Source organism: Cyprinodon tularosa, unplaced genomic scaffold (assembly GCF_016077235.1).
Source record: "Cyprinodon tularosa strain WSP-4 unplaced genomic scaffold, ASM1607723v1 ctg81, whole genome shotgun sequence".
Taxonomy (NCBI): domain Eukaryota; kingdom Metazoa; phylum Chordata; class Actinopteri; order Cyprinodontiformes; family Cyprinodontidae; genus Cyprinodon; species Cyprinodon tularosa.
The window spans coordinates 1937866-1965667 of record NW_024039574.1 but is presented as its reverse complement, the minus strand read 5'-3'; the positions used below and the strand labels follow the sequence as shown (position 1 = coordinate 1965667).

Sequence of the window (27802 nt, the reverse complement as noted above, 5' to 3'; positions counted from 1 at the left end):
CTAAGCCGAAAAACTGTGAAAGAATCAGTGGAGAGCTAAGTAATTGTGTTTGCTTAGTCTGACCTAATTTCCGTCTTAAGAAATCAACTTGATTTTCTATAGCAGAGGCTCGCTCCGGTGCTAAACTGTTAATGTGTACTAACTACTACGGAAGCCAGAGAGTGTCCTAAATGTAACAGCACCAAAATAAACATCTGTGTTATATTGAATTATCTTAGCTGTCCAGCAGGAAGCTTGCAACCTCTGCATCCATTTTTGAGCTCTGCCTCGTCATGAATTATCTCCATCTGGTAAAACCTACTCCAAGATAGACTCTTGTTTTTCTCTGTTACATTTTTGTTTTTCTTCCCTCTTTTTAAGCAAAGAGTATTGTTGATCCTTCATTTAAAAAGTAAGAATTATCTATTATTGTATAATAATTTTGTCACCTTTTGACTACCTTGATCAAAGATTGCAACACAACATGGTGTTTTTCATCTGGTGCAGTGCCACCTATGTATTTATAAACAGTTCAGAAAAGTCTTAAGTTTTTATGCTGTTGTGATTAGACGTTGGTGAAATATATATTTATGAAAGAAATACTAGTTTTCTTACTGAAAATAACTCAGACTAGAATCACTGGAGCCATATCCAGTAACTGACTTTTCTTCTTTCCAAAGGCATCCGACATTATTGTTAGATTTTATTTATTTATTTATTTGAATAGGGACAATGCACATTAATGAACATCAGTATAAAAACAAATGTAAATATGCCGGATTATAGCTACAAAGCTAGTTTCCATCCGTAGTCCCTAGGCAGGCAAATACATAAGAAAGAACATAACATACAATACAAGCATCACAAGGTAATGTTAAGAGTTTAGTGGTTACATGACTGGTTACATGATATTTAACTCTGAAATTCTAGACTTACCTTCAAAAGGTTTTGTCTATGCATTAGTTTAGAACACCGAGAGTACCAAGAGCACTATTACACAAACCCACATGCAGAGGAAGATGCAAACTCCACATACAAAAGGCTTAAGAAGATGTTTGAAATATCCACCTCTTTTTCAAGATGTTTTTTTTTTTTTAACTCGTGAGGAGTTATTTCAAAAGGTTTTGAACCCTGTATTGGTTCTGCTTTTCTGCTTTTCTTCACTGAACTACGTGATTAGTTCCCAGTTGTCTAGAACTGGTTCCCTTTTCAGGCCATCTGCTTTTTTTTTTTTGTATTTCTGTAAAGCATTTGTTATACCGTATATATATGTTGTATCAGAAACACAAAAAAATATTGTTTTTATCATAGAGAAAATAATACAACTACCCATTTGTGAAAGGTCAAACCAGGGATCTGCGACACGTGGAAAATACACCTAAGCCAATTATTATTCATGCTAACCCAACATTTCTCTTCTGACTGGAATAAATATATTTTGGACTGACTCAACAAGAGTCAAGACTTGAATGTGTGCCAAGGGTTAAAGATTAGGGTGATGGAAAAAGGCTTTCCAACCTCAAAGGCTATGAGCTTCTTAGTGATGATAACTTTGTTATTATTACTTTTTTAATCCTTGACCACATGAGAAAAAATGGAGAAATATTTGCTTGCTCTGTTAGAAAAACCGGATGAAAAAAGAAGCAGATGTACAGACGGCGTGCTAATTCCTCTGGAATGGAGGCACAGAGGTTTGCTTAGATATGCAAAATAGTTATACAAAGCACTGAGAAAACAATCAGGTTGCAAAGGAGATTACTGGTTTATGCTTATTACATGCATATCCACTTGTATCATAACAGCAAAGGATGACAATCCACTAATGCATCTAGCCCAGGAGTCAGACTCCAACAGAGGTCTGATCTCCCACAAAACATTAGGCTGAAAGAAACAATGACCTGCTTTACAGTTTTAGATATAGGTACAACAAATGCAGCATAATTTTTTTAATGGAATGATTGCATAATTATTTTTTCATAGAAGAAAAGCTTTTCATAATTTTATTTCTTTTTGCAAGGGTTTAAATTTTTCTTACTTTAAACTAAAAATAAAGGAATGCAACTATAGAAATATATTTATATAGTTAACTTTTATTGAAAATTATAATTTGCCATTTTCAACGGGTCATGTAACATTTGCGGCTCTAGAATACTTTTATTAATTCAAACTGCAGGGATATGGCTCTTCTTCAGAACAGGGGTAGGATTTAATACGTTTTATTACTTCTTCCTGCTCCTTTTCGAACATGATGGTATGTACATATGTTTTTTCTTTTTCTTCCTTTTTGTTTTGTTATGACTTTATTAATTTACTAATATTTGCTTTTTATTAAGTGCTCGAAATAAATGATCAATCAATCAATCAATCAATCAATGGTAAAATATCTATAAAGATCCCTGCTAACCTCCTGGTCATGGTCGACGGGTCGGGAAGGCCGGAAAGATTGCATGTGGATGGTCGTTTGGTGCATGGCGCGTGTTTTGAAGCTGCTTATGGAGAAATGTCTTGGGCCGTGAGTAGTGAGGAAACAGGAAGCGATTCTTGTGGGATGGAAGAGGGAAATAGTGACAATGAAGGTTGGAAGATAGCAACATCAAAAAATGAGAAAAAGCGGAAAAAACAGAGATCAGTTCAAGGGGAATCTAGTTCAGAACAATCCAGTGATGATCATTCCATACATTCCACAGCACAACAAAATGAATTCAAAGTCATATTCAAAGTCGTTAATCAGGCAGACTCTTTTACAAATTGGAATCCGGTTCACTTAACAAAAACCATCAATAAACTTGTCGGAGAAGTCAGAGGTGCCAGAATTCTGTACAGTGGAGACCTGCTAATTATCTGCAGAGACAGCGCCCAGCAAGGCAAAGCAATACGGATCAACAAAATTGACGGGATAAGAGTTCAGTGCAGCTTAATGGAGAACAAAAAGTTCAGCAGGGGAGTCATTGGAGGAGTTCCTCTAAAAATTTCTGAAAAAGAGATTCTGGAAAACATAAGAGGTGCAAAAGTAAAAGAAGTAAAACGGTTAAAAACAACAAGAAACGGAGAAAGATCTGACAGTTTATCTGTGCTAATTAAATTCGAAGAAGAGCAATTACCAAGCAAAGTATTCATCGGTTACATAAGCTATAATGTCAAAATCTACAATCCTCCACCATTGAGATGTTTCAAATGCCAAAAATTCGGTCACATTGCAGCAGTTTGTAAAGGGAAACAGAGGTGTGGAAGGTGTGCAGGAGAACATGAGTACGGAAAATGTGGAAAAGAAGCTAAAATAAAATGCTGTAATTGTGGTGGAGAACATACTGCTGCCTATCGCGGCTGTGAAGCAAGCAAAAGGTCTGAGGAAATTAAAAAAATGAAATTTGAGCTCGGAATAACCTACGCTGAAGCTGCAAAAAGGATCCCATCTCAGTCAGAAAACCCCAAACCTACAGTTCAACACACAGCAAATTCCAAACCTCTAGAGAAATCTCTAAAAATTGATGAAGACTCACTTATTGTTAAAAAGACAAATTTTGTTCTTTTCATGGTAGAAGTTATTAATTGTACTGCACAGACAACAAAAAAAACGGAAAAAATCAAAATAATAGTGAAGGCTGCAGAAAAATATCTGGACATTAAAGATTTGAACTGGGAGATGGTTGGAAGTATGATGGGAGGACCGATGGGACCATCAGAAACTGGCAGAGTTAAGATGACCTAGAGTAAATTAAAATTATATGGGCAAATGTGATTTAGTATTATGTTGGTTTAAGTTACACAGGTTTTTTTTTTTTTTTTTTTTTTTTTTTTTTTTTTTTTGGGGGGGTGAATCGTTTCCTGTTTTCTTGCTTTACTCCATATCAGTTGGTGGCGGTAATGCACAATTCACAAGTCTGCCAACCGCCATAAAATCCCATAAGAAGAAGAAGAAGAACCTCCTGGTCATTAAAACAGGAAGTATGCTAGGAACCAATGTTTCTGATTCTGTGGAGGTCGAAACATATAAAATGTGGCACCTTAGAAGTATGTTCCTGTTGTTTTTACAGATGTGACCTGGTAATGTTATTCTTTGTTTTGTATGCTAACAATCTAAGCTCATGGCGTCAACTGGACCATCTCTTTATTCAGTGAGTAGCTTTTCTTTTAGCGGTGTCTGGTTGACATGTCGGTGGGTTAATAAAGCCATATAGCTTGGAGCTGGTCAGCTAGCTGGAGACGTCAGGGCGCTTCTCTGTTGTTTAGAGGCGGTGTTAGCTTATGTTTACTATTTATTTCAGGGCAATAAAATATAAATGACGAATCCAATAAGTGTTAAAACTAGTGATGGGTTTATGAGGCATCTTGAAGCGTTTCGACATATTGCTTAACTGTATCGGTCTCCGCCAGTCACGTGACATCTGTTGCTAAGACGCCATTTTTGGTGGAAAAGGCGTAGTGTAAACAACCACAGCATAGCTAAACGAAGGACTAAAGGATTGAGTTTGTTTCTCTGACTATATGGAAAAAAGTAAGCAGAATGCGAAATTACCGGACAGGTGTCGTGCCAAGGTAGTTATCCCTGCGAAAATTTGTATCCCCTCGTCGGGAGCGCGCACGGAGTAGGAAGAACAACCCGACTTAACTCCGCTTCAATTCCAACGTGCAGAACTTGAAATTTGAAAGGTTTTACGTGTATGAAAGTTGAGCTTTACTGTTTTATTCTTTACTTCACGTGTTATAGCAGAATATCGCCAGTGATATTGATTTAAAACTGATTATAAAACAAACGTTTGCTTGAAAGCTGGTCGCTGACAGCAGTGTCTACTCCTCCCACTGAAAGCAAACAGATCCTTGTTCTTTTCCATACGTTCATTAAAAAATCTCTCATTGTTTCACAGTGTCCAAATGTTCTCATCCCATTGAAAACTGTTGTAAACCATATACTTGTAATAAAAATGAAATAGAAAATGGAGTGCACGTGTAATCATTAAAGACTATATGCAGAAGGAAATATTTTTTTCCTGGTTGAAATTTAGTACTTAAATCTATATTTGTGTTTATAGTAACGTACAATTTATCTATGTTGTTCTATCCTTAATAAACAGTTTGTCTTCTAACATCAGCCGTTTTATTTCATCCCATTTTGCCACAATTGGCAATATGGGATAAAATAAAACCTGCTGTAATCTGTTCCCCCTGTCTCAATCAGACAAAAAAGGCCCCAGCTTTTTCATTTTTGGCTTATAAGCATCTTTTATGATGCAAAAAAATGAAAAAGCTGGGACCTTTTTGGCCTGATTTAGACAGGGGGGAACAGATTATAGCAGGTGGCCTGCTATAATTTGTTCCCCCCTTATAACTTTAAGAAATAAAGGTCAATCACATCCAAAGTTTCAGGAGTTAGTTGTCGTCATGAAAGATATTTTTAAGCCAAAAATGAAAAAGCTGGGGCCTTTTTTGCCTGATTTAGACAGGGGGGAACAGATTATAGCAGGTGGCCTGCTATAATTTGTTCCCCCCTTATAACTTTAAGAAATAAAGGTCAATCACATCCAAAGTTTCAGGAGTTAGTTGTCGTCATGAAAGATATTTTTAAGCCAAAAATGAAAAAGCTGGGGCCTTTTTTGCCTGATTTAGACAGGGGGAACAGATTATAGCAGGTGGCCTGCTATAATTTGTTCCCCCCTTATAACTTTAAGAAATAAAGGTCAATCAACTCCAAAGTTTCAGGAGTTAGTTGTCATCAGAAAAGATGTTTAAAAGCAAAAAATGAAAAAGCTGGGGCCTTTTTTTGCCTGATTTAGACAGGGGGAACAGATTATAGCAGGTGGTCTGCTATAATTTGTTCCCCCCTTATAACTTTAAGAAATAAAGGTCAATCAACTCCAAAGTTTCAGGAGTTAGTTGTCATCATAAAAGATGTTTAAAAGCCAAAAATAAAAAAGATGGGGCCTTTTTTTGCCTGATTTAGACAGGGGGAACAGATTATAGCAGGTGGTCTGCTATAATTTGTTCCCCCCTTATAACTTTAAGAAATAAAGGTCAATCAACTCCAAAGTTTCAGGAGTTAGTTGTCATCATAAAAGATGTTTAAAAGCCAAAAATAAAAAAGATGGGGCCTTTTTTGCCTGATTTAGACAGGGGGGAACAGATTACAGCAGGTTTTATTTCATCCCATATTGCCAGTTCTGGCAAAATGGGATGAAATAAAACGGCTGATGTTAGAAGACGAACTGTTTATTAAGGATAGTAACACATAGATAAATTGTACGTTACTATAAACACAGATATAGATTTAAGTACTAAATTTCAACCAGGAAAAAAATATTTCCTTCTGCATATAGTCTTTAATGATTACACGTGCACTCCATTTTCTATTTCATTTTTATTACAAGTATATGGTTTACAACAGTTTTCAATGGGATGAGAACATTTGGACACTGTGAAACAATGAGAGATTTTTTTAATAAACGTATGGAAAAGAACAAGGATCTGTTTGCTTTCAGAGGGAGGAGTAGACACTGCTGTCAGCGAACAGCTTTCAAGCAAACGTTTGTGTTTTAGTATTAGTTTTAAATCAATATCACTGGCGATATTCTGCTATAACATGTGAAGTAAAGAATAAAACAGTAAAGCTCAACTTTCATACACGTAAAACCTTTAAAATTTCAAGTTCTGCACGTTGGAATTGAAGCGGAGTTAAGTCGGGTTGTTCTTCCTACTCCGTGCGCGCTCCCGACGAGGGGATACAAATTTTCGCAGGGATAACTACCTTGGCACGACACCGGGACTGGCAGCCTCTCACACAACACGATCGTGTCATTTCTGGTAAATAATTGTGCCGAAAGAACAGCCGCGTGTGGGTTATCTCGACTTTCCACCTATTATGGTGGTTTTCCCACGATGCACCGCGCCCGAGGTAAACATTGACGTCACCTGGCGCAGACCGATTTATACTGCGTTGATACTGTCTCACGGAATACTGACACCTGCTGGACATGTAAAGACACTACAGGCAGCTTAATTGAATTGATTTGATGACTTAGTACAATGATATAAAGTTATTGTAGATTATATTATTTCATATCTGTGTTTAGATTGAAAATATCTTTGAAATTTTAAGATGCAGCCTATTAATGATGTTAACATATATCATAGCGTGAAAATTTAGGCGAAATTGGAATTAGGATGCTTGTGGACTAGGGTTTTAAATAATAACTTAAAAACGATAAGTGCAGTAAAAACAGTAAATAAACTAAGAGTCAGTTTGAAATTAACTTTAATTTAGATAAGTCACGGATAACTGTACGGAAGATGATTAGGGCCACTGAAAAAATAAAAAAGTTAACTGATTTTTAAATATTATTTCAGTTTAATATGGAGAAAAAAAGTCGGAATTCTGACTTTAATCTCAGAATTCTGAGAGAATATCTGAATTCCGACTGAAATCTGACAGCTAACAAACCTGTTTGCATCAAACTGTAGCCATGTCTGTTTTAGAGATTAGCTCTCTTGTTTAAATCACCTTTTGCTCTTCCATTATTGGAACAGCATCACCTGGGACCCCTCGGTCACATAAAAAGTTCCCTAATTTCGCCATTTTTCACCAGTATGTTACTGGCCCTCTCAAACAACTCACATCTTTGTCAGTGAAGCTTAGTGCTCCCACATCTCTTCCTTCATGGTGCCCATCTAAATTAAAATCCAAAATTCTGATGAAAAAAGTCAAAATTCAGAGATTTAAGTCTGAATTCAGAGATTTAAGTCTGAATTCAGAGATTTAAAGTCTGAATTCAGAGATTTAAAGTCTGAATTCAGAGATTTAAAGTCTAAATTCAGAGATTTAAAGTCTAAATTCAGAGATTTAAAGTCTAAATTCAGAGATTTAAAGTCTAAATTCAGAGATTTAAAGTCTAAATTCAGAGATTTAAAGTCTAAATTCAGAGATTTAAAGTCTAAATTCAGAGATTTAAAGTCTAAATTCAGAGATTTAAAGTCTAAATTCAGAGATTTAAAGTCTAAATTCAGAGATTTAAAGTCTAAATTCAGAGATTTAAAGTCTAAATTCAGAGATTTAAAGTCTAAATTCTGAGATTTAAAGTCTAAATTCTGAGATTTAAAGTCTAAATTCTGAGATTTAAAGTCAGAATTCTGAGGAAAAAAGTCGGAATTCTGACTTTTTATAGAAGAGCTATATGTGTATATATATTTTATCTCTTTTTATTCTTATTTTTTATCTTTATTATATTGTATAGTTGGATGTGTGTATATATCATGTAAAACTGTAACTAGAGCGTGTAACAAAAGTAATTTCCCTCTGGGATTATTAAAGTATTTCTGATTTTTTCTCGTATTATACTGAAATAAAATTGAAAAATCTTACATTTTTTTGTTTTTTCAGTGGTCCTAATCCTCTTCCGTATAACTGAGAGGAAAAGTATGACACAGCGAGAATATTAGAATGAAAACGCAACGACTGAAACGTTCGTATTCCTTTTAGGCTGCTACAAAATTCTTGATATTTAATGATAAACCGCAAAAGATGAGACTTTTTTTATTTTAGCAGATGCATCATGTTGACAGATACGTTTTTAAACACAGTTTAGTGTAAGTCAGTAAAAACAACTCCTGTATCGGTCACATGACTGTCTTCAACAACACGAGAACAGATACAGTGTTTTGCTCTACGTGTTCGACGCCCAAACCCTGCTAACACTAACCCACCGACACATCGGTGTTGCTGGAGCCATCATTTCTAAAACAAATTTCAAGTGATAATGTGGAGGAATTCACAAAACAAAGCAGGCTTTTCGTTTCAGTTGAACCAGTAATTAAACTTAAACTCTCAGTTTGTCTAAGAGCAGTCTAGTTAGATACAGAGTGGTTTATTAGTAGCTATTAATAGTTTTGGTCTTCAGCTAAAGAAAAATGCTAACCTTAGTTTCTAAATGAATGTTTTTTTCTATGACCCGTCATCCAAGCAAGGTGCTTATAATCAAAAATGTCCACCTTCTTAAAAGTATGTCTAAATGTTTGGACTAGGGCTGAAACAATGAATCAGATTAATCGATTATTGAAATAATCATCAACTAATTTAGTAATAATTTAATCGTATAACTGGAGGATAGAGACTAAATTATGCCGTTAGCTGACAGAGCAACCCATTTAGAGCAGTAATTATATCAAAATTGTAAAAAATATAAATATTTTGCATTTAAGATCAGAAAATAATCTTTTTATCTGTCAATATGCTCTATCCAGAACTCCTCTAGTGGAATAGATTTATTTTCACCTGGTTTAATTTCGTATAAAATCTTTTTTAAGGAACCTTTTACTATCATATTAATAATCGATTAATTGAAAAAATAATCAACCGATTTGCAAAAATTGTTGTTAGTTGGAGCTCTAGTATAGACTTACTGCAAATAAGTTTATTTGGTTAAAAAAAGTGAATGCCAAGCTGACTTTGGTAATTACTGACACAAATATTGAGAGGACCGCTTAGACAGTTATTGACATCCCACACAAGAAGCACATTAGTCGAAAGATCTGTGGAAGGAATAAAAGTTTATTGCTAGTGATAGCTACAGCTTTATAATTATTTTATGACGAATCCCCCACCCGAATCTGGGTGTATAGTTGGTGTGCAGGTGTCATTAAACAAGATCCAACAACTGAAGCTGGTTTTATTCCTTGTAATAAAAGCCCCGTTTGATATTTTAGGTATAAGTCTCTAGTGAGCCATAATCTTTTGTGATGAAAATCAAAGAAGTGCAGAATGAGACGCTTCCATTTATCTGCTGTGATTACCATGATCCAACCATGACAGGGCCCTGTCCAAACTCATGTCTATGCTGGACCATGAGGACCACCCCCTGAAGGACACTCTCTCTGCTCTGGAGAGCAGCTTCAGTGAAAGACTGATACACCCTCGCTGTATAAAGGAGAGATTCCGCAGATCCTTTCTTCCCGCTGCTGTCAGACTGTACAACCAACAATGCTAGCTCCGTATCAACCATATGTCCACCGTCACTTTACCTGTTATTATTGCATATCTACTGTATACAGCACAGAACTTTACTGTTGTCACTTTATACCAGTGTTGCCTTGTCTGTCTGTATATACTTAATGTGTGTGTGTACATATATATATATATATATATATATATATATATATATATATATATATATATGTATATATATGTATATATGTGTATATATGTATATATATGTATATATATGTATATATATGTATATATATATATATATATGTATATTTTTATACTTTGTATTCTTCTTCTTCTTTTTTCCTACTGTACTGTGATGCAACGCTGCAATTTCCCCACTGTGGGACAAATAAAGGATTATCTTATCTTATCTTATCTTATATCGCTGACTGTGCTTGATTGGCTAATTATCACACCTTATCTAAAGGTGTCAGGGGGAAGATAAAATACACGAGAACCAACATTCAGACAAACTAAAAATAGTATAAAACCGTATATTACAAACTAAATAGATCTGCCATTCATTTCTGTTTTGAAAATGATTTATATTAATCTTATATTATGTTTCGATTTTTCTTTTTATCCGAATTTCAGAAGTAGGGTTGAACAATATCAGGAAAAATAATAATTATATCAATAAACTCAGTTTTTGTCGATTTTCTGTTTTTCCCAACTTCATCGCATTGATATTAAAATGAAGATTTCGACTCAATAGTTGGTGAAACTTTATCATCAGTCAGTTGATTTATCGATCTAATCAAAGTTGTAGTAATGATTATTTTCTATTGAATAAGGATGAATACAAATGCTTATAAAACAGCACGTTATCTTATCAAAACATACATATATCAATGTTACTACCCTAGCTAGAAAGTCCTCTGCTCCAGCACCAACAACACTGATGGTAAAATTACAAAATTGTTCTTTCTTTTGCTTTTTTAGCAAGATAAACAAACAAAGACATGAGGAAGAACTCAGTTATTGCCTCATAGGTCCTATGATTGAATCTTCCTCTCAGCAGGCTGGTCAGTCAACAGACCTGACACGGAGTACAGAGGAGGACTCGTTGGTGGACGGACCGTTGATCTCTGCTGATGTCCTCCAGTCAGCCATTAGGAGGGAGTTTCAATCTGTACCAACAACCTGTTCTTCTGGAGTCCTGTCTTTAATGCATGTATGTAATGTACTATTATTAGTATTTCTTTTTCACCTTGATTATATCAACTGTTTCACTAAGCCCCTCTTTTTTGTTTTCCTGTTGTCTTCCTCCAAGGTTCTGTATGTGGTGTTGTCATTATGTGTGGGTATAATGTGCGTGTTAAAATTTGGCAAAGAGGAGGTGTGCTTGCGTATTTTGGGCAGCGTGAAAGGCGACTGCGCCATCGTGTTTGGAAAGGTGTTTTTGTGGGCGCTGACGCTGCTGCACAGCCTCTGGATGCAGCATCACCACAGCCGCGCCCGCAGCCGAGGGTACCTGAGGTTTTACAGACAGACGCGGAGGCTCCAGCAACTGCCGCTCATCACACACTCCACTGGTGGGCCAGCACGCTGCTCTCTGTGTCACTCAACTCATATTGTCAGCCTTAAACATCACTGTATTTTTATCAGGACGCAAAAGTAGGACATAATTGTGAAGTGGAATAGAAATGTATAAAAAATAATTTTAAGCGTTTTGATTTCTGCAAATCAAAAATTGTACAAGGTGCATAAATGTATTTTTCTGTAGAGGTCCATGTTCTCCACAAGTTGGCAGTAAAGTGCTTGTTTTTCTCTGTATCAGGTAATGTTTTCCTGCTGCTGCTTCTGGCTCTGAAGTTACCACTGATTTTACACACCTCTTTGCTGCTGAGCATTCTGGGAGTTGAGGTTTTGGTCGCAGTCCCCTGCCTCCTTTACTACACAGGTAAACTCATCACTTAAATGATGCTGAATAAAGATCAGATCAATCTGATGTAAAGACTAAAGCTCGCCACATTTACAAGAAAGAAAAGTTTAAAGAAAGCAGCTTATTGGGACGTTGGACATTACCAGAAAAGATATATTTTTAACTTACAGTAAAACGAAGTTTGAACCCATTACAGATTTCAATTTCAGTCATTTATTCCTATCATGGGTAAAGCTGGAAAAAAATGTTTTATCCTAGAGTTGCACTTTCAATGATTAATTTATTAATTTAATCAGGGACCGCTTTGTTCTCTTTGTTTGCTAGTGTGTTCCTCCAGTATGTACCCAAATAGTGTGATTTCTTCTTTTATTTAAGCAAACTACTTAATACTTCACCAAAGCATTGGTTTATTTTTCTAGGTAGTTGAGTATTTCTGATCATTTCTCCAGATAAAATAGTCAAAAATACTTTATAAGGTCAGAGGTGGGAGGAATTTCTTTATGGCAGACTTTCTATAAATGAAATAAAATGACTTTACATCCATCAGGGCATCGGTTAGCTGTAGACTGTTCCTAATGATTAATGGATAATAAGCAGTTCTGTTTGTCTGCTGTTTTTAGTACTTTGAAAAGAATATTATAAATGAGTTGTTTTAATATGAAGTGTTTGGAATTAAATAACACATCGTGAGCTTAGTCAGAATTAAAGTGCATTCTGAACCAGAGTGGTGTTTTATGCATAGATGCTTTATTCTGAATGAAGCCTGGTGGAAGCAAACACACTCCATCATCAGATTATGTGATAAAACTGCCATATTTTGATCCATTGATCAAGGAGATTGATGGTGTGGATTTTTTTCTTTTTTGTACCTAAAAAGATCAGTTCCCAAATGAACAACACAGCAAAGGGGTCTAAAATGAGCACCCCCCTTTACAGAGACACACCTTACGGGTAACATTAGACCCAAACTAACACACTTCCCCCACTCTCTGTCTCAGCATGTTTGCATCACAATGCTCGCCCTGCCCTTTCTAAGACTCGACAGCATGACAATCAGCCATTCAGCTCCCCGTCCATCCTTTGCTGATCTGCTGATTCTTTGCTTCCAGCACAATCACCCAGTAAACTTTTCAGGATTATACCCACAGACCGCTCTGTAGCAAATTGGTTATATTTAGTTACTTTATACAAAACGACCCTGAGGTTTGGTTGAAATTAACGAAAGTAACGTATATGGAAAGAATCCTCCTTTTGTTAAGTTAAACATAAATATGCATGCTTTTTATTTCCTTTATGCTAAGAAAAGTGACATGGGTGTGTTGTGTCTAAACTAAGTGAAAAAGCAATCTTTTATTTTTGCTTTCTGGAATTTACTTCTCAAGCAGGTCTGAACAGCTTGTTAATTTAATTTTCTGATAGCACAGAATTAAAGCAAACATTAAAAAATATTTTAAATTTTTTTCCCCTGGTTGTAAAGCTTCTGTAAACGGGACCTTTGTCTTTAAGCCTTCTAGCAGACGACATTTTGCCTTTTTGGCTTTTGGATTACCAACTCAAATAAAAGACATGGAGCCCACCCAGCCTACAAGCCCAGTGTGCTCCTGGCACCACCCACCATTCTTACAGGCTCCTGTCACATTTAAAAGAGAAAAGGCAGAATGCAGTATCAGCCATCAGCATATTTAATTAGTTTTCTCAATAAAAAAAAATGATGCTGCATAGCTGCAATCTGAGTTAAAGTTCAAACCTGCAGGAAGCTGAGACTGAGCTGAAGCAGCACAATGAAAGAGGAGAAACAGAAATTAAAGTTTGTTTACCATCTGGGCTTAAGCTGTCACCGTTTGTTCATCGTTTTTGCTCTTTTGTAATTTTTAGCTCATTATTTGTTCATCATTAGTCAAAACATTTTTTAGACAATTTAGAGGGATGATGTACATAGTTTGTTGTTTATCAATATCAATCCTATTTGATATTCTCTCTGATAGAAACATGGCTAATTATTAAATCATGAAAGCAGCTCAAACTATGGCATAAACATGAGTGAAGTTGTAATACTAGAGCAGTCAAAGAAAGTCTGAAATTACTGACTTCAAGGAATTGATGACACTAAATTGACCCAATATATAAATAAGTTTAACACCTCTGAGCGACTGGATAAAAGTTAGATTTAGATTTGGCCCATTCTAACATCTGAACTGGTAGATCCAAGCTGGAGGCGGAGAAAAAGCTAGAGAATGGCAGACATTCCAAGTCTCCCATGTGAGGATCATGGGTACTTGTTTAAGGTATTACATTTATTTCTAAGAGCATTAAAAGAGCATTAAAAAGCATTAAATTAGAGTTACTCATTCCTGAATAAACCCCATTTATCTTTAATCAATGGGCGACACGCATATATTTTAAGCAGAAGTGGGATGTTTCTATCAGCATGCTAATATCAAAGATTTTATTCCAATCCTTGTTTTTTGGCTGATTTTAAAATCAAGTCATCACATCTCTAATCTGATCTGCGATCACCTGACTTAGGTTGTTGTTGAATACATTTCGCCCTGCCAGTAGTTACTGTTAATAATTAATCAGCCCTAAGCCTAGTTTTATTTATTGCAAACAGCTGCTGTGTAATTTGCTGGTTTATCCCAACAGCCGGGTTCTAATTGAAAAGAGTTGTATGAGATGTTTAAAGCTTCAGGTTTTTCTTGTTAATCTAAACTTCTTCCTGGATCTCCAAAGTTCTTCCTCTAATTGCTCTGCTGTGTTCCTTCGCTGCATTCGTACAAAGATTTAAACTACTGTACATGAAGCTGTTTGTAATGCATCATTAATTTAATGTTGAGCTGCTGAAGAAAATAATTTTTTTCAGGCTTTACAGTTTCACCCTCTACCGAATGTTTAATTGTTATATAAGAAAAAAGTACAACATTGTGCATGTGACATGAAAAGTTTTTTTTTAAATGTACAGTTTGGAAAGTTTGTTACAGCATTAGAACAATATATTATATCTTGTTAAAGCTGGATTTATGTCAAAGCTAGCCGTGCAACTAATGATTAGTTTGCAAATTGATTAACGTGTTCGATTATTTTTATAATTAAGCGATGAATAATGGGATAGAAAAAGGTTTCTTGAAGAAGATATGAAATTAAACCAGGCATTTAACATTTTTCCACTTGAGGAGTTCTGAATAGAACAAAACTATTTTTTATTGTCTTAAAAGCAAAGTGTTTTATTTATATATATATATATATATATATATATATATATATATATATATATATATTGTTTTTTTTTTTTTTTTTTTTTTTTTTGGACAATCTTGGTATAATTGCTGCTCTGTCAGCTAAAGGCATGTTTTACAGCATCTTTACTCCAGTTAACAATTAATCGATTACTGAATTAGTTGAGAATTATTTCAGTAATCGATTAATTGTGATTAATCAGATTAATTGTTTCAGCTCTAGTCGGAGCCAGCCACGGTGGTTCGCTATAGCTTACCTTTTACCTTTTCTTTTGGGTTTGTGAGGGGAAACTGCTGCTAAAGATGCCGGATCAGAGGATGTTGATATCGAAAAGTTTGCATTGAAAGGAAATCCATATTAAAGCTTTGTTTGGTCACTAAAGGGCACAGATTGCAGGTGGAGATACCAGCCGGCCGCGGAGGGAAGATAAGAGACCATAGGATTTAATGTAGCCAAAGGGTAACTGTCTGTAGCAGAGAGGCTAATGCATTGTCCTTGTGATAACAGTGCAGCTGATCTAGATTGTATGAGCATGAGGGTTGGAAGGCAGGGCGTTTGTTTTCCACAGTCGCATTCCAGGCTAGATCAGCGCAGCCGAGCATGATACAACACTTGCCGGTGACTTACTCCAACATCAGAATATGAAGAGCTGAGGTGACATCAGCAAATGATTTTCGGCTGAAACACAGAGGGAGATGTGATGCCTGCAGCAATGAGGTCCATACAGGAAGGCCTCGTTCAGCTTCTCTTTGAAGTGCATACTGATTGTTTTTGTGTTTGAGCTTTTCTGTATGTTTCTGCCTCTCTCATTTTAACATGAATGCACCGTTCTCTACAGAGCACATCAAAGCCATACCCCGGCCTTCAAAGGGCTCCGCTTAGAATACATCTCTCTGTTTTGCCAGACCTAAAGTTAGTGTAAGCCCTGCAGGGCACAGGGCACACAGAGACTCTGGTTCTTACAGCCCAGTACTGCAGTACAGCCCTGCCATCTTCCTCCTTTGCTTCCTAGGAGAAAGACAGTCTTCTATTATTGTTTTCAAACCTCAGTCTTCGTTCTGTTTTTTTTTTCTTTTGTAATTTTGTGTCCATTTGTTGTGCTTGACCATGACAGCATGTTGTACAAAGAGTGTTTGAGGACATTGGGCAAACTGAAAACTAGCTAAGAGTTATCAGGTCTGTATAATGTACGGGAGCTGTTTAGGCCAAAATCTGCTGATTGCATCTGATCCTTCATGATGCGATAATATTTTTTTTCTGACACACTTCCTGTGTAGAGAGTTCCTGTATGCGGAATTCCACCAGCATATCAAAGCCAGGCTTTAATTGTAAACCTGCATTTGCTGCTACTATGAACTCAAAGCAAATGTATTTACCTTGAATTGGATGTTTTTCTTCTTTCATTATGGCCTTCCTGTCATGTTGTTCTGTGGCTTTGAGCAAAATAAACTATCCTGGTGGGAACTATGCAAACACAGGAGCAGAAAATAGCCCCATTTACACTATCATTTTGAAACTGTTCCGAGATCTGTCCGATCACGGTAACAGAGATAACTTTTTGAGTGTAAATTGCATGCAAAACTGAACCGGACTGTGCCAGACATAACTAGGGTTGTCACGATAAACTTTTCAACTCGATACCGATACTAAGGAAAATATTCGATACTCGATACCATTTTCGATACCACAAGGATAAAAACAAAGTCTCAAAAATTCTACAGAAATATTTTCATTAATAAATAAAATACAATAAATAAATACCATAAAGGTTTTATTCTGTGCACAATATTAAGCAAGCTTGATAAAAAACGTATAAAATTAAAATCAAGTGTTGCTTCCTTGGCTAAGCTTTGCACACATAACAATGACACTAGCCAAACCGGTTAAGAAACAAAAATAATTCTCAGCAGCTGCACCTGTTACAAAAAAAGTCTGAAACTGAAAAGTGCACAGAATTATTCAATCACACAGTGTTCTGAAAGTGCATTGTCCTCTATTCTGCACTTTAGCTGAATGACTGCTTAGGTGCCACTGGTGGTGGCACTGTATCAATACTTTTAAAAACGAGTATTGTATCCGGATACAACATTTCAGTATCGATACTTTTTTGAGTTTCGATACTTTTGACAACCCTAGACACAACCGAACTTCGCTAAATTGGTACTAGTTCATCAGTAGGGCTCAGTGCATTTCAGTTCTGGTTCGGTTCTCAGATAACAAAGAGCACATGAGCAGACTGCGTTATCGCTTTACAGTCAGCCTCCGTAATCATGACATTTCAGACATTCCTAAAAGTACTAGATTCCCTACTGCCACACGATTTCCAGTGATGATTCTGCTTAGCAGTGTGATGAACCTCAATGTCTGTCATTGTTTCCCTTGTATGTAAGCCCTGATTAGACTATTGTTTGTCATATCCACTTCCCAAAAGCTGCCTTCTTTGCCTGACTCTCCACAAACAACGAATTATCACAATTATAACCAAACTTCCTGAATGTTAGCGCCGCCATGTTGATTTGCTTGGTTGCCTCTAGAGAGCATTAGTACCATAGATCATCACTAGGAGGCGAGGAGCCGTACTAGCGTAATGTGTAAATGGTCAAAAGTAACTGAGCTTGGCACGGTTAACCGATCTAAGCACGGTCCGAACTCCACAAGGATTGCTTTCAGACCGTAGTGGAAGTGGGGCTAATTTCAGAAGGCCTCATTCGCCTCTGCCAGATGTAATACCGACAGATTTCCATCAAATGTAAGGCAAATGAAATCCTTTTTGTCCTGAGCTTAAATTAGCCTGGTGAAAATGGAGAATCAAAATTTGATAATGGATCAGTTTTATTGATTTTATGTCCAATTAAAAACTCATAGAGGTAGACTTCTACATATAGAGTTTGAAGTTTGATTTCAGCTTTTTAAACTAGTTAATGGCGCAGTCTCATTGCAACTATTAACTGGGCAGAATAAAAAATGATTTGCTGTAATTCAGACAGAGCATCAAAAGGTTAGGAAGGGAGAGACTTATGGAGGCTTTTACCCTGGTGTGGATGTTGGGGGCAGATGGACCGTTCTGATGTTCAAATCGGGTTTCAGATGATATAGAAGCAATAGTAGATGAAAAAGCCACTCGTTACTGACTTGGTACATAGAAATACTGTCTCTGTATTAGTGCTGTCCCGATCTGATATTAATAACAGATATTATTCCAATATTCGCCAAAAAAATATCAGGTTTTATTAGCCTGCATCTAAAATCATGCTGATAGAAACACTCTGCTACTGTTAAGGGTTTCTGTAACTCATTGTTTAATTTTACTTGGCTTAGTTTTTTTAATGCCTTTTCTTTTTTGACTTTCATTCCCTATTTTAGTAATATTACTTGATCAGCCTTTTCTAACATTCTCCAGTATAAAAAAGTAAGAGTCGTGCTGATATCGTATCGGGTCAATATGGGTATCGTATTGGAAATCAAAAAGTTGCATCGGGACATCTCCACTCTGGATTAGTGATGGGCTAATTAGTGATTTATCGTGTCGTCATCTAATACATTTCTAGTGCTGATAAAGACTTTTATTTATTATCTAAACAAAAAATTTGAATTACTGATGTAAAAAACTAAAAGAAATGGGTTAATTGGTAATGTTTATTTTCAATATTTTTCTTCTTTCAGTTTTATCCATTGGGGCATTGGCATATTTAAAGAATATGATAAAATGTGTTAACAGCTGGATGTTTTGTGATATAAATCACACTTATTAATGTAAGTTTTGTCCTGAAGAATCCTATTTAAAATTATTATATTTTTTTATTGTGGGCATTGCTGTAGCATGGATTTATCGCTGTAGTTCCCTAAGATTGATTTCAAAGAATTTGTTGTGTTTTTATCACCAATTTTATCGTTATCTTGATAGTAACATAAAATATCGTGATAAGGTTTTAAGGCCGTATCGCTCAGGCCTACCCTGTACATTGTGTCAAACTGTGAAGTAGATGGGCTACAGCAGCTGAAGACCATCCTCTGTCATAAGCCTTAAACTTGATCACTGCTAATCAATTAACGCTCCTCTCCGTTCATTTATCAGAGGGCCTCCATAATGCTTTGCTGATTTTCATCGATCGCCCTCCATAAGCATTGGAGATCATCTCCAGTGTCTCTTTTTTTAACCTGTTTATGCCAAACGTCTGTCCTTCTACCTACCCACCCCTGCCCGCCCCTGACCACTGAATTTATTGCAGTCAGCACATCGTGTGTGGCGCCATTAGCTGTTAGCACCTCTGCAGCATCACTGTAATCACCTGGAAATGTGCACTTCCAGGTGGGTGATTAAAGCTGCTCAACTGAGAGCCGACTAGGTCTGATCCCTGTCTGTCCAACCATGTGAGAGTCTCTAGCAGGAATGTGTGAAATGTGCCACGTCTTCCACTCCGCCTGCCGCCTCTGTCCACAAAGCCGTCTGTCACTCTGTGTGTTCTTTGTAAGGTTAGGTGACGCACATTAGGCCAGGTTTGTATCATAGACGGCTAACATTATTATGTTTAAATAAAAGCATCAATAGAGAAAATAGTATTGAACACAGGTGGGAAAAAACTGGAAGCCTTTGTTTGGATTCAAAGGATATATAATCATACATTTTAGATGAAACACTTTTAAATAATCAGCTGCCAAAAGCCTGTAGGAGGCAAACCTCTCTGCAGACCTCACTATTTAACAATCCCCAGGTGTCCACAAGCTGAGTAAATTCACTCCTACCTAGGATTTATAGAAACCTGAAATCATATACCCCTTTCAAACTGGCCGAAAAACCTAATTGAAGCGGGTCTACCCAGGTCAAAGACTCAACCAGCAACCAGGATTAAAATTGACTCGGCTCTGATCGGCATGCTGTGGGAACACCAGACCCGGTTTGACCTGCTGATTTTCATGATACCATTAAGCGTAACGTAAGGACCTCAACACACCACGCCAGCCATGTCTAATCTAACAAGCCAAAATAACTCTGTTTACATTCAATAAACATGGCGCAGCACTGTTGGGAGGGATTCAGACAGATAAAAGAGCATCCATTTGCTCTCCATTATTTACTTCCCTGATTCCCGTTGCACTGTCGACATCATGAAAGCTCACTCAGCGTGATGCCATCATCAGACACACAGTGGTGGGGGACAGTGGCGTGCTAGCAAGGAGTCAGACTCTGCTTTTTGGTGAAATGGGGAAAAAAGAGCCAAAAGCCTATTGTTAGAGGGTCAAAAACCATTGTTTAAAGTGGGAAAGCTGCTATAGACTTTAGATTGCTTACCCTTTTCCAGAAATGTTCTATCTATTGAATTGCAATGTGGTTCCAGTGGAATGAGTGGAAAAGTTTATCGGCTTTATGACCTTTCTATGAAGCCAGCAATGACTTCCTTAGACTGTTTGGTCTCCAAACACAGAATCCATCCTAGTGTTATTTTCAAATCCTTATCAGAAATGTGTCTCCCTTCATTTAGCGGAAGACTGTGAGAACCATATGTCGGATTTCTGTCCTATTAGAGGTCCTAGGAATAAACATTCATTAATGCTTAAAATATCCTTTTACAATTAGATAAAGCTTTCTATTTTATTATGATCTCCTAAAATAAAAAATACCCTACACTGATGAATATTTTAAAATTTATTTTGACTATTTGAGCAAAAAAAAAAAACCTGTATAATCTTAACCCCTTTTGGTTTTACTCTTCTTCTTTCCCTAATCTCTACTCTTAGCATTCTTTCTCTCCCTCAAGTACTTGCCTGCCGCAGCTTTATTTACACACACAAACACCCTCACGCAGATTTAGGGCCTCATTATGCAGGAATGTGCAGTATTTCTTTAGATTGTGTGTGAGTGTGGATGCTGAACTTTAGCCATAGAAAAGATAACGTTCTCTTAGAACTTGTCTGACTGTTTCCTCTGGCTAATGACACTTGAATCTTATCAAAACCCACCAGTGACTCCCACCGACCTTCCTCACACGTTTGCCCATAAGCCACACCACCTTATGTTATCATGGTTGGGAGCAACAGTGTCAATATATTTATTCTAAAGTTTTTCCCACAACTTGCTGCAAGTCACACCCCATCTGTTAAGATGGATGCTCTGGTTGTCAAGCTTAGAGGGTTAAGAGCAGAATACAGCAGCTCATGGGTGTAGGATGTGACACTTCATGTGTGATTTAAAGAAGGCCAGATGGAAAACAAAGAGATAAATGTGTGAAGTTTCACACCTGGCTGGAAACCTCACATTAACCTGCTTTATCTGCTTAGATCACTACCTGAAGCTTATATGTGTCTGTTGTGTGTTTTGCAGTCAAGGTGATGCAGTTCAACAGAGAGCGAGCTGCGCCGGACGTGAGCCAAGAGGAACACTCGCACACCTACACTGTCACAAGCTTGGCCACTGAGACCGGCTTCAGGTTTGCCAACGCATAGATTAAACCCACAGAGGAATTATCTGCCAGTGTCGGGATTATTTCCCTGCAAACTTTTAGATTTCTCCAAGATTCAACACTAAGATTTAGACGTCAAAGGTTAAGACCAAGAGGAATCAGATTTTATTTCAGTTTCAATATAACTTATGAGCTGAAACACTACAGATTACCCATATTATATTAAGAACAGATGAAGTAGAGGGAGGCTCTCCAAAGATGTTCCTCAGATGTTGGGAACTAAGGTGTAAGAAATCAAAAGAGAATGAGGTGTCAACTGCTGGGCTGCTGGCTGGACCTCAGCAGAGAGCCATGAGCCGCCCGTGCTCAGCCGGAGGAGGGGGGCTGGGGGCCGGTAAGGCAGGAGCGAGGAAAGCATTGGGCTGCCTGTGTCGAGGCTACCGTGACCGGGTCGGGTTCGGTCGCTCCGTCCTCCCGCTGGCTCCCTGCCCGCTGGGCTTCCCGGACCAGCCCCGGAGCTCCGGCTCAGTTCGAGTGCCTGGTGTGTTTCGAAACATTAATTTCGAAACACACCTACAATTTTGTAGGTAGGAAAAGTAGGACATATCCTGCAAAAAGAGGACGTCTGGTCACCCTACCATATCAACAGTTTCGATGTTTCAGTGAGTGAGTGCTTGTTGCTATGATGCGTCTTTGCTTAGCAGCTTCGCTTGTTGTAAACCAACCAATCAGCGCACAGCTCATATAAATATTCATGATCATACCATAAAAGGAAGAAAATCTGTTGTTTCATTCTAGGGCTTTTAGCCAGGCTTGCATTAGGGCTCATAGAACAGCAAATATGCAATGTTTAGCCCAACCAATGTTACACACCCTATTCAGAGACCTTAAGGACCAGCACCAAATACCCTATATAATCATTCTGTGACCACTTTAAATTTATCTTTTTTTAGAAATCTGACATTTTAATGGGAATATTTGGATCTACTTGAGATGATTAGAACTGAAACAATTGATCATATCAATTGTGATTAATGACTTATTGATATAATCTTTATTTATTGATTAATCATTAACTGGAGTACAGAGACTCTGAAACACGGCTTAAGCTGAAAGAGCAACCCACTTAGAACACCCACCAAGATTGTGAGGGGGGAAAAAATGTAGCATATAAGATAAAAAATAAACTTTTTCCACTCAACGAGTTCCCGATAGAGCATATTGACAGATAAAATCTTTTTTTCCCCTTTCTTAATTCAGTAAAATATCTCCATTAAGGAAGCTTTTGATATCTGGTGGTTAATAAAAAAAAGAAATCAGCAGATTAATCATTTAGAAAAATAATCGGTAGTTGCAGCACCAGAGTTGATATATTCTGCAAAAAAACTTAACCAGCCTACTTAGAGAGGGAATCTGGTGGCTATGAAATGCAATATTATAGTTTTTATAGTAATATTATAGTTTTTTGTTTTTTTCTTCATTTGACCAGCATTTTGTTATTGAACATTTTTATGTCTTTACCTATTTACCCTTCCTGTGTAAAGGGCCTCTATAATAGATTATATTATTATAGTGATGGTGTAAATATCTAAAAATATGTTAAACATGTATGTTTAAAGGAAAAGTCTGGTCAGCAAGGAATAACCTATGGGTCATTATCTATACCTAAAGATAATACATTCGCAATGATTCAATGAATTTAATGAATTTAGCTTTCCCTTTTTAATAAGTACAAAAATAAAGACAACAATTTTCGTTGTGATAACTGACTCCGGGACCGGACATTTTTGCCCAAATATAGTAACACCTCATTCCTGAGATCTTCAGGCAGTGACGTCACGATGCAGTAAGCATAGAGCCATTCTCCCCGCTTTACAAGCAAAATCAATTGAAGCTACTGGACACATCTGCAATCAACAACAATTAAGATTTCCAGAGGACTTCCCCATTGAAATTCACCAGAGCTATAGTTAATCTGACAATGTCCATGTGCATGGCAGTTGGATGTTGGAATACATCGGGCAAAAGTGAAAAGAAAAAGTCATTTCACCTTTCCAATTCATGATCCACCACGGGTTTGTCGCTGGATTGCCAACTTGAAAAGGGAGGATTTGCCATTGAACTTCTGGCCAGAGAAAAACACGTAATTTGTAGCCAACATTTCAAAGAGGAATGTTTTCAAGATGACGTTAATAATAGCGAGTGGTGATAAACACCAGATACAGCACTGGGACTTGCTCAACAGCCGATACCGCAACGTGATGTCACAAACCGGTAATTGGCAGTTGGACGCCTCCAGTGAAGCACATTGAAATGAAATTGCTCTTAATTACAACCCTTATCATTTATTGAACAGTATATAATAATTTCATATTTAAAGTACTTTCAGAGGTTTCTATTCTGAATGTGACCGGACTTCTTCTTTAAAAAGGGTCTAGGCTGCCTGTTATTAAACCCCAGTTAGATCTCATTTGTTAATCGAAACCTTGAAAAACTGCAGACAACATGGTATTCCAGCACCTGCAAGGACTATAACAGGTGTTCTGACAATTAAGATGAGAGTTGTGGTCAAAGAGCGGGACAGAGAAATGAGTAGAAAAGCCTTTCAAGTCCAAAGAAAAGCTGTCCAGCATTTGGTCACCATGAGCTCCCCCTGCTGATCAATCATCTGAGCCTCTCCTTCTCTTCCTTTTGTCACAGAGGCTCAAACAGTCTTGAGGAGGTGGTGGAGAAGCAGGCTGACCTGATAGAGTACCTGAAACAGCACAACGCATTGCTGAGCAAGAGGCTGCTCAACCTGACTGCTCAACACTAAGCTCACTCCTGCCTTTGCCTTTCATGTCAGCCAGCTGATGAAAGCCTCCAACACTCAGGAGAAAGATCAGTTTACTGCTCCAGTGGAAGACATGAGCAAATGCACCTGTTTACGCAGACTGAGCCGGCTCCGCAATGGCCTCCACACCTGAGATGGAGAAGGTGGTAGCTGAGACTGGAGGAGATTGTGAGGAGAATGGGAGGTAAAAGGGAGGAGGTGGAGTCATGGGTCACAGATCAGAGGTGACAGGGTTTTTATCACTGTGCTACAAGCTTCACTGACCCACGTATGCTTTAGCTTTGGTTCCTCTGAGAGAAAAAGAGCAGTAAAATCAACTGAACAAAGGACAGAGGGGTTATCATTTATCTGGGTCAAGCAAGTGGGGCTAATGTCCTGTTTTATCAGATTGTTTCTTACCCATTCATTCTGTTTCAATAAAATACTGATTTTCTTATTCATTTAGTCTTAACATGAACATTTATATCATTACAATCTCAAGTACCATGTTTTGTTTTGTTGCTGTGATTCATGTACTCTTTGTTAAATTCCCCTCATTGAGGCAGCCACTAGAAGCCGTGGAGTTTGCTCCCTGTTGTTCTTGTGATTCTGGCGTCCGTAACCCAACAGGGAGCTCAGCCTTTACGACTCTGTTCCCATGCTGCTCCAGCACAGATAGAAATGCAAATATCTTACAGGTGTTTAGTGCTTTTATTAGATAAAATAACAACTTTAAAATGCAGACCTTTACCTTTTAATATTTTATGTTTAGTTGCCATGTTCAGTGCCTCTGAGTTGTTTCCATACTGTTTAAAACTGTTCAGAATTTCACTTGATAAAATCAGAAACTTAATTGTAGGTTAACTGGGATTTTATGTGATAAACGCTAAATGTGAAGATTTGTAAAGTTGATAGATAATTATGGGTTTTCCTATTTAATTACTTTCTTAATAAAAATCTGAAAAGGGTAGCATGTAAAAGTATTCATCCCTCTTTATTTTATTACACTCAAATTAATAACAGTGCAATTAACTACCCTCAGAGAGGGTCGTAAATAAAAAACCAGCACCTCTTTGTAACATGTTCTCAGGATAAATCTTCAACCTCTCTTCAACCTTTAATGCTCTTTAGAAACATAAGAGGTTGAAGATTCTTTTCCCAGCTTTTATTGCCATTACACGGCCTAAGGAAATGAACTTTATGCATTTAACCCATCCCCTTGGGGAGCAGTGGGCTGCCATTGTGTGGTGCCCTGGGAGCAGTGTGGGATTAAGGGTCTTGCTCAGGGAAATATCATGAAAAGCTATCAACGAAGATCATCCTAAATAAAACATGAAACACGGTGATGGTAGCATCATGGTGTGGGATTTGTTTTTTTGTACAGAAGAATGTTAGAAAAAGCTGCTGCAGCAATTAGAAGACTTTAGAATCAGATGAGATTCATTTTCCAGGAGTAAAGTGAGAGCTATAGTGCAATAATTTACATCAAGAGATATCACTGTGTTTAAATGGTGCAGTCTAGGTCCAAACCTAAATCCAATTGGGAATCTCTGAAAATTGATGTTCACAAAGCTTTCTACCTAATATGAATAAGTTTATGTTCATTTGTAAGAAAAAATTGTAAATATATCAGTCAAGATGTGCAAAATGGTAGAGACATTCCTCTGCGTCTCTAATTAAAAATAAAGTTGGTCATTTTAGTGTTTACTCTGTGCTTACCTGTCATTGTTGTTGAAATGTGAGAATATGAAAAAAAATCAAAGAAGATGAATATCAGTGTTTTTCTATTTTACCTGAGCCACCCGTCACCACCACAAACGCAAAGTAAGATTAATGTTACTCCTGTACATTTTTATTAAAAAATGGTTGAAATGTAAATCAAATAACAGTTGAAGTGCATACATTAAAAACACGTTAAAAGATTCATTGCGCTCTTTGGTCTGCAGCTTTTATCTCTGAACATTCTTTATAAATCTTCTCCCTCGGCGGCTCGCTCCCCTGCTTCTGAAATGTGATTAGAGGGCGGAGCTTTCAAGTCCATGCTCTCACATCTGTGACCGCTGAGGTGTAATAATGTTTCATGGTTTAAACTTTGTCCTGATTGACAGTTCTCTGTCCTATTTGATGTGAGGTTGGCTTTGAAGTTCTCATTGCTGCCTTCCAGAATCATTGCAGTCTTTGAGTGGGGCTTTCATGGAATCCCAGGTTTTTCTCTCCACCTCTTGTGTCCATCTGTCTTGACTCTGGGATCCATCCAGGGTTTTAAACCCACGCAGCCAGGAATCACAGCCATAGCTCACTCCTCAGGAGAGTTTTCACCTCCTAGGATTAAAAAGACAAAAAATAAAACACTTTTACTGTCCTGCTGAGATGACTTCATCAACAAGTTCAAAACAAATGAACAGAAATCACCTGCAATGCTGCCCCTCCCCTCTCTGTCCGAACACCCCCTGCCATTAAAGCATTCCTGTTCATCATTACTAGGATTTATGTCTCAGCCTTTCCCTCCATGCTCCCTTGTTCTGCATGAACCTACAGCCCTGCTACTAATCACAGGCACCCTCTTAACTGCCACCTGCTTGTCCTGTAAACCTGGCTTTGTTCCATGCATCATACAGCTTGTAGCTCAGTTTATGGCCTCCATTCACACAGAAACGCATCCTACCTCAGGGGAAAGGGACCCTTGAGTGAAGAGGCATGCACCGTCTGTGTGGACAGTGGTGTCGGTGGTATTTCCTCCGCAGATTCAAGAAATCTGAAACAAAGACAGGTTACATTTAAGACATCAAGTCAAAACTATTTATAGAGAAAATGTGAAAACATGCCTTGAGTACAAATGATAAGTTAAGCATGATAGCTTCTAATTAATGTTATTTTTTTATGTGAATGCTATAATTTTTAAACCTACTAATAACTTGACAGACATCTTGTTGATGAGCCTGCCAAGTGACTTATAGGGCCTCCTTTTGGCCCAAAAAAAAAAGATTAATTTAAAATTAACCATAAAGAGAAGTTAGATAATTATTAAGTTTAAAAATGCCATAAGTTATCCTACTTTTTCCCGAAGCCAGTTTGAGAAAATTCAGTCTTTTCTTTCATCCCCCTTGGTATGAAAAAAAAAAGTTTTTCTAGCCAATCTTGTGTCAAAAAGTCTATGAACATTTAATGGATATTTTTCTCCTTCTCATTTCATTACGGATTTTTTTTCCCTTATTACAACATCCCTACAAACTGGAAAATCATGGTTCTTATCCAATGTTGAGTCGAACAAGTTATTTTTTGTGTGCAAAGTAGCTAATAATTAAGTTGTTTTATCTTTATAGATTCTTTGGAATCTAAACAGGATTAAAAGTGAGGGTTGTTTTTGACAAGGAAAAAAAAAGATTAAATTTGTCAAAAATATCCATGCTGGTCCAATTTTATTCCAGCCTAATTTCTGATAAATTTAGTAAAAAACTGTTCTGTTTCCTCTGGTAGTGCTGGGAGTTTGAGCATGCCATAAAATGAATCCCTCTGGAGCT

The 27802-nt window shown here is 37.3% G+C and overlaps 1 protein-coding gene across 2 annotated transcripts; it reads left to right on the top strand.

The window, feature by feature from the left end:
* The first annotated feature begins 3965 nt into the window (after positions 1-3965).
* tmem192 (transmembrane protein 192) lies at positions 3966-26212 on the top strand. 2 transcript variants are annotated; one of them, XM_038271896.1, is made up of 6 exons: positions 3966-4094; positions 10974-11126; positions 11226-11487; positions 11733-11855; positions 21391-21496; positions 24170-26212. In XM_038271896.1, the coding sequence occupies exons 1-6, from the start codon at positions 4065-4067 to the stop codon at positions 24282-24284; spliced, it is 789 nt and encodes a 262-aa protein (XP_038127824.1). In that variant the 5' UTR covers positions 3966-4064; the 3' UTR covers positions 24285-26212. The 2 variants fall into 2 exon arrangements, with proteins under 2 accessions (XP_038127824.1, XP_038127823.1); XM_038271895.1 differs by having other exon boundaries at positions 10971-11126.
* The last annotated feature ends 1590 nt before the right edge of the window (positions 26213-27802 follow it).